Source organism: Arachis ipaensis, chromosome B5, assembly GCF_059453495.1.
Source record: "Arachis ipaensis isolate K30076 ecotype BB chromosome B5, ASM5945349v1, whole genome shotgun sequence".
Classification (NCBI taxonomy): Eukaryota; Viridiplantae; Streptophyta; class Magnoliopsida; order Fabales; family Fabaceae; genus Arachis; species Arachis ipaensis.
Genome location: NC_142440.1, coordinates 7033120 through 7044828, shown reverse-complemented (window position 1 = coordinate 7044828; position 11709 = coordinate 7033120). Strand labels below are relative to the sequence as shown.

At 41.6% G+C, this 11709-nt stretch overlaps 2 protein-coding genes across 2 annotated transcripts; both read right to left on the bottom strand.

Moving 5' to 3' along the window:
• Window positions 1-9186: 9186 nt before the first annotated feature.
• LOC148563287 (uncharacterized) lies at window positions 9187-9864 on the bottom strand. The gene has a single exon (XM_088486717.1). The coding sequence runs from the start codon at window positions 9862-9864 to the stop codon at window positions 9187-9189; it is 678 nt and encodes a 225-aa protein (XP_088342843.1).
• An 84-nt stretch (window positions 9865-9948) lies between these two features.
• LOC107640037 (uncharacterized) lies at window positions 9949-10959 on the bottom strand. The gene has a single exon (XM_016343587.3). It carries the CDS (start codon window positions 10957-10959, stop codon window positions 9949-9951), a length of 1011 nt encoding a protein of 336 aa, XP_016199073.3.
• Window positions 10960-11709: the final 750 nt, after the last annotated feature.

Here is an 11709-nt window from a genome sequence, read left to right as displayed (position 1 = left end):
TACAACTGAGATTATTTGGTTACAAAATCTCCTATTTGAGCTTGGTTTTTAATATTTTGGAGTATCTACCATTTATTGTGACAATGCTAGTACTGTCCAATTATCTGCTAATCACGTTATGCACAGCAGAACCAAGCATTTTGAGCTTAATATACATTTTGTGAGAGAGTTGGTTAACCAACATCAGCTCCACATTGTTCACATACCTGGTGTAGATCAAATTGTAGACCTTTTTACTAAGTCGTTATCTGTTTTCTCCTTTAATCGGTTCTTGGACAAACTCAAGCTCACTCCAAGAGTGTCCTTGAGTTTGACGGAGGATGATAGAGAGAAGATCAAGTCAATAATCAAGATTGACCAAGATTCCAATTTAGCCGCTGAATCAGTTAGCAAAACAGAAGGCAATTACATAAGCTAGCTGATGAGCAGATATTTTATACGCTTTTTGGTATTATTTTCATATAGTTTTTAGTATGTTTGTTTAAGTTTTATTAAGTTTTCATAGGTTTTAGTGAAAAATTTACATTTTTGGATTCTACTTTGAGTTTATGTGTTTTTATGCAATTTCAAATATTTTCTGGCTGAAATTGAGGAGTTGGAGCAAAAGTTTGATTCAGAGACAAAGAAAGCACTGTAGATGATGTACGGATCTGACCTCCTTGAATTCGAAAGAGCTTTTCTGGTAGGGATGGCAAAATTCCCCGAGACGCGGGGATCCCTGCGGGGACTGCCCCGAATGGGGATCCGATTGTGGGGAATTTTCCCCGCGGGGATGGGGATGGGGGACAAAATTCCCCCGAAGCAGGCGCGGGGACCCGAGCGGGGATCCCCGCCCCGTCCCCGCTATTCCCCGAAATTTATGAATTCATTGAATTATTCTTAATAGTTTATTTCTCATATATGTTTTTTAGTCATTTCTCACACACACATATATATAGAAACCCAAAACTCCTAATCTTTATTTGCATAACCTCTCTTCAATTCAGAGATCCCTAAGGCTGTCCATACTCCATCCAACCTCTCTGCAGCCACCCCCTCGTCACCCTTCTCACCGCATCGTCACACCTCACTGTGCCATTACCCTTACCGCGTCGTAATTTCTATTTGCGGCGTTCCTTTTCGTAACTCTACCGTCGTGTCCATTCTCCTCTTTGTTGTCGCGTCTTCCACCTCGTCCACTGCTTTTTTCTTTGGCTCGTCGTTGCGTCTCCCCATTGCGTTATTTCGAAAGAAGTCACCATCGTGTTATTTAGACTTTTTGTATAAAATCTTGCAGTTTTTGTATAAGATAGATACTTGTAGCTCTATTCATATGGAAATTAATAATTAGTTAGAACTATTATGTAGATGGGGAATGGGGTCCCCGCGGGGAATGGGGCTCCGTGGGGAATGGGGATGGGGAGCAATTTTCCCCCACGGCGGGGAATGGGGCGGGGATGGGGAGTAAATCTGAGGGCGGGGATGGGGAGCAGGGAGGCATCCCCCGCCCCCGCCCTGCCCCATTGACATCCCTATTTTCTGGTGCTACAGAAGTCCAAATGGAGCGTTCATAACGGCTATAGAAAGCTAACATCCAGAGCTTTCCAGAAAGGTATAATAGTTCATACTTTTCTTCAGAATTGAAGGCCCAAAACTGGTGTTCAACGCCAGCCTCCTGCCCTATTCTGGCATCCAACGCCCAAAGGAGAAGAGACCAGTGTCCAACACCCATAAAAAACCCCCTAGCTAGTGTTCAACGCCTTAGAGGCCTCCTAGCACGTGGATCTCAATCAAGCCCATCCCAAACACTCACCAAGTGGGCCCCATAAGTGGATTTTTGCACTAAAAGACTGTTTTACCCTCTTTATGTAATCCTTAATCTTAGTTTAGTATTTAAAGGACAAGGATCACCCTTGTTCAGGACTTTTATGCCATATTTTCGTTTATCATTGTATTTTCTTTCAGTATGAGTTTCTAAACCTCCTAGGTTGAGGGGAGGAGCTCTGCTGAGTTTTATAGATCAATAAAGTACTATTGTTCTATCTCAATACGTATTTGATTCTCTATTCTAAGATGTATATCCGTTCTTCAGCATTATGAATGCATTGAACCAGCACAAGGTTATCTCATTCTACAGTGGTTCAGAGTGAGTCTTTCATCAGACAATGATGAACCACTAGTTTGATTATACATCTCCTAGACGGCTAATCCACAACTTTGTTGGGGACTTCTCGAGACACCAGTTCAGCCGATGTATGGGAAGATTAGAGTCTTTGTGGCAAAGGCGCATCATTCTATGATCCAGAAGATTCGACCTTGTCTGTGGCGTTTTGAGTAGGATCACAAGAGAGAATGAACTGCAGGAGCTTCACCCTCAATCAGACTGGATCCGCACTAACCCTAGGGTTCAGATCTTGAGGAGCATTGGTGATCTTGTAAGAAAGGCGTTGATCACATAGAAGAAATCATTCACAGTTGGAATAGACAGTAAGACCGGATTAATCCAGAAGAATAAAGCATCTCCAAGCCTTAACCATCTTCTTATTATTGCATTAACCATCAACTGAGTAACGTATTATTTATTTTCTTTTTATGCGTTCAAACAAACATATAACTTTTCTATCCGCCTGACTAAGATCTACAAGATAACCATAACTTACTTCAAATCACAATCCTCGTGGGATCGACCCTGACTCACTCAGGTATTACTTGGACGACCCAGTGCACTTGCTGGTTTAGTTGTACGAAGTGTGGGAATTCGTGCACCACTAACCTAGTAGTATAGTTTTCCCACTTGTATAAATACTAATTGAGCTTGTTTTGTAAAGGGTTTTTGGTTTTCATGATCATTCATTCAATACAAACACATACACAGATTTATGATTCATCAGGAATAGAACTTCAGATCTTCCTTTACTTTTTCTCATAAAGAAAGCGACCTTTAGTGTACACCCGCAGAGTGCTCCAGGGGAAGATGGGATAACAGCTAAATTTTTCCAATTTTACTGGGATACTGTGGGCGAAGATGTATTCAAAGCAGTTAGAAGTTTCTTTCGAGGAGGGCGCATTTTAAGGAGTTTCAACCACACTAACATCTGTCTCATTCCTAAGATTCTTGATGCTTGTGACATGTCCCAGGTACGACCCATTAGTTTATCCTCTGTATTCTACAAAATCATCTCTAAGATACTGGTTTATAGATTAAAATGATGTATGAATAAACTTATTAGCCCTAATCAGAGCGCATTCCTAAAGGAAAGACTCATTTCAGATAATATCTTGATAGCACATGAGTGTATGCACTACCTCAAGCAGAAAAAGAGAGGTCTATATTATGAGATGGCCCTTAAACTTGACATGAGTAAAGTATATAACAGGGTTGAGTGACAGTTTTTGTGACTTATCATGAAGAAGATGGGATTTGATTCTACATGGATAGGTTGGATTCATGAATTGGTAACGACGGTTTCTTCCTCTCTGGTTATAGAAGGCCAACCATACGGGTTTTTTTTAAATCAAATAGAGGCATCCGTCAGGGTGACCCGCTATCTCCTTTTCTTTTTCTATTTTGTGCAGAAGGCCTCTCCTTCTTGCTACACAAAGCAGAGAAAAATCGGCACATTCAAAGGATCCAGATTACAAGAAGATGTTTTAAGGTTAATCATTTACTTTTTGCAGATGATTCTATATTATTCTGTAAGGCATCAGAAGACAATTGTGAGAGGATCTTAGATTTATTAGGGGACTTTGAAAGTTTCAGTGGCCAAAAAGTTAACCTTAATAAATCTGCAATATTCTTCAGCAATAACACTCCTCATGATATACGCACATCACTTGCTATTACCATGAATATTTCACACATTGGAGCTCAAGACAAGTATTTGGGACTGCCTTCTTTAGTAAATAAATAAAAAAAGGCCACCTTTTCTTCTATCGAAGAAAGGGTTATAAAAAAGGTCAAAGTCTAGAAATGATGTCTTTTATCTAATGGAGGAAGACAAGAATTAGTAAGGGCGGTAGGAGAAGCAGTCCCGATATATACCCTGTCTTGTTTCAGGCTTCTAGATAATCTAATAAAGGAAATCCATCGCATTCTTAATCAACTCTGGTGGGGTCAACAAGCTGCAGAACGTCGTATGGTTTGGATTAGTTGGGATACAATGACAAGGGCTAAGAAAGAAGGAGGGCTTGGCTTTAAAGATATACGTGCAAAAATTTTGGCTCTCCTAGGTAAACAATGTTGGAGAATTGCCACTAATCCTGATTCTTTATTATCTAGAATCTTAAAAGGAAAATATTTCAGATATAATTCTATTCTAAATGCAGAGTTGGGGTCCTTACCTTCTCAGGAATGGAAGAGTATCCTTGCAGGTAGAAGTGTCGTTGAAAAGGGGTTAAACTGGAGAGTTGGTTTTGGAACAGCAATACGAATCTTTAGAGATCCATGGCTCCTACCTCCGTATCCATTCTCAGTACCAGCTCTTACAGTCAGCCCCAAGCTGGACATTCAATCTTCTTAGTTCATGATCTGTTCTCTACACATAGGCATTGGAATCAGTCCTTAATTAATTCAATATTCTCTCAAGATGCTGCCCAGAGAATTCTATCTACAGTACCAGGAGAAGGGGAGGATAAAATTCAATGGACACTCAACAGATCCAAGATATATGATGTAGGTTCAGGATATAGAGTTGCTTACCTTTTCCACCATGTTTCTCTAGAATTTTGTCCAAATATCATGCAACAACCGAAAATCTGGAATTTCCTTTGGAGTCTGACAGCCCCACACAAGATTCAGGTATTCGGGTGGAAGTCCCTCCATGAAAAACTTCTCGTCATGCAGCTCATAAATCAGCGATTCCCAAGTACTTCACCAACTTATCCCATTTGCAATGCTGAACCAGAATCCTTGTTACATTGCATCTTCAACTGTCCATATGCTTTAGAAACTTGGAGCAAGAGTCCAATAGCACACCTGACCCCAAATCCGAACTGCATCTCCTTTTTCGATTGGTGGAGACTCCAAATTGTTGCCCCGGGTTAACAATCTATGAGTAAGAACTCGACCCGTTTTGCTTTGATTATTGCCTGGCATATATGGAAAGAAAGGTGTAGGAGGGTATTCGAACGCCAATCTATGAATCCTGAAGAACTTCTGGCAATTGCTACAAAATAAAATCAGGAACTTGTAAACTTATCCACTGAAATCCCAACTTGATTCCAACTTTGCTTTCTTATTAGTTTCATTCTTTTTATTGTGTCTTGCTAATGTTTAAGCGAAGGATGGGAGAACCCCACTTTCTTTTGTGTAGTCCTAAATTTTGGACAAAATATTTTCTTTCATTTGAAATAAAATAACCTACTGTCTTCGAGAAAAAAAATGATTTCTAAAAATTCATTAAAAACAAGAAATGTCAATAAAGTTGTATAAATTGTAAATTGAATAAAGCTGATTAGATTTCCTATATATATATGCTATAGAAATAGTAAATCGAATTAATTAGATTCAATTTACATGTATATGTAGTAAATCGAATCAAATCAATTCGATTTACTTATGGCTACTTCGATAAAATGGTTTTTCATAATAAATGGAATCTAATAAATTCGATTTACTAGTACACATACTAATTCGAATTAATTGAATTCGATTTACATCGAGAGATTATAAATTAAATCAATTGAATTTCATTTATATAAATATGCAAATAAAACATATATGAACCATGTTTGCATTTAAGACATTCATGTAAAATTGAATCTCATTTAGTTTATTCATGTCATTTGCCCGTAAAATTACAGAAATTATTTTTGTTATGGAAAAGGTGTTGGTATTTTTGCAGGTTATGGGGGAGTGGGGTGATTTACCGGGCGATGGAGGGAGCCAAGCACCACCGGGGGGGGGGGGCGTGGAGGACGTGGCACGCATGCAGGAAGCCAAGCACCAACGGGGGGGAGGGGGTGGAGGACGTGACGTCACGGAGTTCCAATGCTCTGCACCACCGAGGGGGCGCGTTGACTGCTGCCATGCAGGGAACAGTCTTCCTCCCCGGTAAACAGCAAGCAAGCTCTTTATAAAGAGCCTCACAGCCTTCCCCTGGTCATTTATACAAGCAGTAGTAGTGTGTTGTGATAGGGAGAGTAGAGGTGTTAGGGAGAGTAAAAAAAAGAAGTGTGTTTCACTACCAGGGTGATTTCCGGATCAACAAAGAGGGGAAGGAGGTTGCCGTAGAAAAAAGAGAAAGATTGGAAAATAGGAGAAAAAAATAGTTTGTATTTATTTTAAAAAATGGTTCGTAATTATTGTGCTCTGGAAGAATATATTATAAATTATTTGGATCATTCAATTTATGTAAGTTGGTAATTTATATTTTTATTGTGTGTTAAATTTCTGTTATTTTTTTTGTTATTTAACATATTAGAATTATTTTTCTGTTAATTTTAGATTAATGTTATGTTTTAAAAATACTATAATAAAATGTATATTATATGATATAATAAAAATTCTATAATAAAATACATTTTTTACCATAAAATATAAAAATAATATACTAAAATAAATATATAATCTGTAAATAAATTAGTACGTTGCATAATATTCAAAATTTTAATAAATAAATATTAGAATAATAAATAAATAAATAAATATTAGATATGCATTGTTATTAAATATTAGAAAAAAATATATTTTTTACGCACGAAGAAAAAAATATCGCCTGGGTTACGCGGAAATTATTTTTGTTTAATAATAATAATAATAATAACAATAATAATATATATACGTATATCTATTTAAACGGTTTGTATACTAATAAATATATGCATAAATTTTTTAAATAGTAAATATTACCACGTTAATGATTTTAATAAATAAAATATTAAAATAAATAAATATATTAATATTTGTTTATTAATAAATTTATATTTATAATTTATGTAACAAATATATTTTTGTTAATGTAGCCTAACAGGAATTTGTTGGTGCGTAAACTGGATCCGCCACAGACGTGGAACCCGATGGTGGAAAACTACTTACGCGCCACGAGATTCTACCACATATCGAAGATTAGGGTGATAAGATGATTTCACCCTTATTAGCTGCTCTGGTTGAAAGGTGGAGGCCGGAGACTCACACTTTTGTGTTGCCGGTGGGTGAGGTTACAGTGACATTGGAAGATGTCGCATATATTTGGCTTATCTATCGATGGAGAACCTGTGAGTGGATGGATTGACAGTAGTAGTGACTTCGTTCAAAGTCAGAGCATGGCAGTATTCGGACGTGAACCAGTACTCAGTAGTAATTCGAAATCCTATATAAAGCTTGGTTGGGTTCGACGTATCAGAGATGCGGAGCCGTTGGACACTAAAGAGTCCATAAGGAGATACGTCAGATGTCAGATTTTCTGTGTGTTAGGGTCGACCCTATTCACAGATAAGTCGACCGCATACGCCCACGCGAAGTATCTACCGTTGCTTCGCGATTTCGAGCGGATCCATACTTATAGTTGGGGGTCAGCATGTCTTGCACATCTTTACAGAGCACTATGTCGTGCATCACGATATGATACGAAGGAGATGGATGGCCCTCTTAATCTGTTGTTTGTTTGGGCATGGGAGCGAATGCTTTGTCTTGCGCCGGTACCGAGACATACCCTTCCACCTGCTGAGATACCAGTTGCCAGTATCAGGTGGAGTCATTCGGAACGGACCACATTGTGGTTAGCGAAGACCGTAGCGAATTTTAGGCATGATATAGACTACATGCAGGAGGTAAATATTTATGGTTCGTGTGATTCCTATTTCCAAACATTAATGTTAGGGTTATGACGTACGAATTATATGTGACGGTTTGAGTGGCGGCCGTACGAAGGAATGATCATACCCGGTGAGTTACATGGACATCTTGATGTGTGTGATACCGTTGCTCCGTTGTTGTCGTTCGAGTGTATCGAATGGCACCTTGCGGACTGAGTGATGCGTCAGTTTGGGTTCGCATAGCCTCCCCCGCGAGGAGCAAGGGACATTCCACTGGACCAGCATTGCCTCGCTCTTCGCGGAGTGCAGCTTCATGACTGGACAATTTTGCATGGGCCATGGATAGTGGAGTGGGGCAACAGGCGAAACACTCGACTGCGGGATCTGCACCCCCTTCCGATCTGGGACTTTATACCGACCAGGGAGTATCGGGATTGGTATGTGCACTCGTTCGGACATATGCTGAGATTGTCGGAGTATGTTCCTCAGGGCCCAGCTGCACCTCAGCCACCTGCACCTCAGCCACCTGCACCTCAGCATGCAGTGTTTGAGCCGTTTCCTTATTATGTACCATAGCCACCGGACCAGAATCATGGTAGCCATCACAGTCACCACAGTGCGTCCAACCACCACTCTCAGCACTCTCAGCACTCTCAGCACCCTCAGGGAAGCCACCCGGGCCAGTCCAGCCAGTTACGTCAGCCCATACTGACGATTCCAGCCGGTGATGATTGGTTTGACTTCTCCGCCGGCGGTCACGGAGATCAGCAACAACAGAATTGGGCCAACGCTAGTTTGGGTGGTTGGTCAGATTTTAGTGCTATGCATTCACCATCAGGGTCGGCTGATCCACATGGGGCATCAGTCGGTACGATGCATGGTTTGCGGGGTCATGCTTTCGAGCACTCGTCAGCGGGTGCGTCTTGTGATAGTAGATTCCTTCGGCGGACATACACAGTAATTGACGAGTACAACCCCGATGCATCCACTCCAGCATGGATAGGTGGGTCGGCTCCTCCGGCAGAGGCAGGTGGGTCGGTCGCTCCAGGTGCAGATGACCGGGATCCAGGGCACCCATATGACCTACGGACGGAGCGAAATCCGCCTGATAGGTATACTCCGTCGCGGCCAGGTCAAGGCATGATGGGTAAGACACTGAACTGGATGGCTCGTAGGAAGTGAGCATTGTGTTGGGTTTTTTAGATTTAATGTTCCTAAGGTTTAATGTAAGGTTTAATGTAATATCGTATTTAATGTTCTGTATGTTGACCGATGTAATTCGTACTTAATCTTTTGTATATTTGCTTCACGAAGGCAGTAAATATTTATATTAACTTGGTGTTAAACATCAATGGATAATCTCATATTTGAAAATACAAACATGACTAAGATAAAAAAAACTCAACTGACGAATTGCAAATTTAGAGATACAAACACGATGAAAATAAAACCCTAAACCCCCGCACCACTCGGTCCAGCACGCTGAGGACATCGACTCCGACTATGACCCTGAGCACCACAGAGATGACATATCCGAGGACCACACATGTCGCGTGAGTCCATTTCATTCAAGTATCTGGTCAATTTCGGGCGACCCTTCGACGTTTGCCTCAGGGCGGGATTAGCGACCAATGTGGGTCCCTCATATGAAGGCCATGTCTCGGCATCACCTAACGGTGTGAACTCGAATCTATATACCTTACGAACCTCTGTCATCTTGTACACATCATGCACATACAGCTGCCAATCGAGACGCTGGTTAGCACAGCAAGCAATAACATGGTAACATGGTATTCTTTCCACCTGAAAGTGCCCACAGTCACATCTTCGTCGCACAAGATCAACGACTAACACCTTTTCGCTAGTCCTTTTGCGCACCTCAAATACCTCATTCCGTCTGTCAAAACAGTGCACAACTATATTCCCAGCCTGATGCATATTTGCCTCAATCCGCTGTTGTGCGAATACGGAATAGGTAAATCCAGCACGCTTGCGTTCGTGACTCTCGGCACTCTTTCGCGTAAAAAGTTCATTTAACCGATAATATGTTGCTCGGACTAGTGCCAACACAGGTAGATTACGGGCACCCTTCAACACTGAGTTAATGCACTTGACAAGGTTCGTCGTCATATGGCCCCATCGATGTCCCTCGTCGAACGCCAATACCCAATGTCTAAGTCCGATGTCGTCGCACCACCTGGCATATGCCTCGCCTCACTCTTCCAGCCTCTTATAGTTGATGTTATACTCCTCCACCGTTCTTGAATACCCGATGTTGACCACAAGCTTTTGCAAGTGAGGGACTTTGAATGCTCGTAGGAAGTTGCTGCCGATGTGCCTTATACAAAACATCCACCATGCTCTTGGAGGTTGCCAGTCACCTCCGGAACGATTTACTGCTGCCCGAATTGACTCATGCCGGTCTGAGATCATTCCCACACCGTCTTTTCTGACAATATGCATTCGCAGATTCCTGAGAAAGAAGTGCCACGCGTCGGCTGTCTCCCCTTCCACCAAGGCAAAAGCGATAGGCACAATATTCTGGTTCCCGTCTTGTGCAACAGCGATCAGAAGTGTACCTTTGTACTTGCCATATAGGTGTGTGCCATCAACTTGAACTAGGGGCTTACAATGCCTAAATGCCCGAATGCATGGATTGAAACTCCAGAATACGCGATGAAGTATTTTTACCCCTTGCGCCTCCTCATTCCCGTTGTACAGTGGCCGTGTTTCTATTTGGACAACTGACCCAGGCATCTTCTGAACCATAACCAAGAGCCACCATGGCAAGGCTTGGTAACTCTCCTCCCAATCACCGAAAACCTTCGCTATGGACTTCTGTTTTGCCAACCAAGCCTTTCGGTAACTGATGGTATAGTTGAACCTTGACTGAATTTCGGCTATTATAGATTTCACCTTGATGGACGGGTCAGTCTCGACCAACGGCCTTATAGCCTCAGCAACTGTATTCGAGTCCAACTTCGAATGATCCTGTGAAATCACTCCCATTGAGCACGTGTGCCTACCGTTGTATCTGCGTATCTCCCAACAACCTTTTTTCCTTATCAAGCTGGCTCGGATAAGCCAGTCGCACCCACACCCATACATTTTGCATTTTGCATAGAACGTCTGTGGCTCAGACTCATACACGTCGTAGTCAACTCCTCTAGCGATAGTGTAACTTCTAATTGCTGCCACGACCGTCTTTCTAGAACTATATTCCATTTCAATCCGGAACTCTCCGTCCTCAGGATTAGCAACGCCTACAGAAAGTAGAAATCATCGTTTACTAATCAATCCAATGCATAAATTAACAACAACGCATTATTTAGTCATCACGTACCTATTTTGAATATTCCGGAAACTCCGGTGCATGCATGGCGTCGAGATCCACCTCACGCATAAAAGGTGGCACGTTCATCGGTTGACTGATCGAAGGATGAACCACTACATTCTCCGCTGCTATCTCAACTCCCACATCACCATCCTCATCTTCATCGTCGGCTTCATAAGTGGCTTTGAAGTCCTCTTCACTGTCACTATTCATTCCCTCGTACACTGCAGCTCTATCATCCCCCACCTCTAAATCATTTTGAGTCCCTTCTACCTCTACGGTTTCAAACTCAACATACAGATCAATCTGTGGCTGTCGCATCTGAGTCTGCCGGTGAATTTGAAACATATTCTGCATACTCACTTCGTCTGTGATTGGCATGGTATCAAACTGTATTAACGTACTGTTCTCATTAACGTACTGTTCTCCATGCTTTGACAGAGACCATTCTGAAGCTCCATTAACGTCATGGTGCATGGAACCACAAACGAAAACGGATTCTGGCACACAAACCTCACTCCCTCATGAGTATTACGTATTATCTCACCGTCGCGATACACCATTAAGTTTGCGGTACCCTCCATTACGCTTCAAACACACCCAAAGAACACTCATACACTCTTACTCATAATGAAAATGAA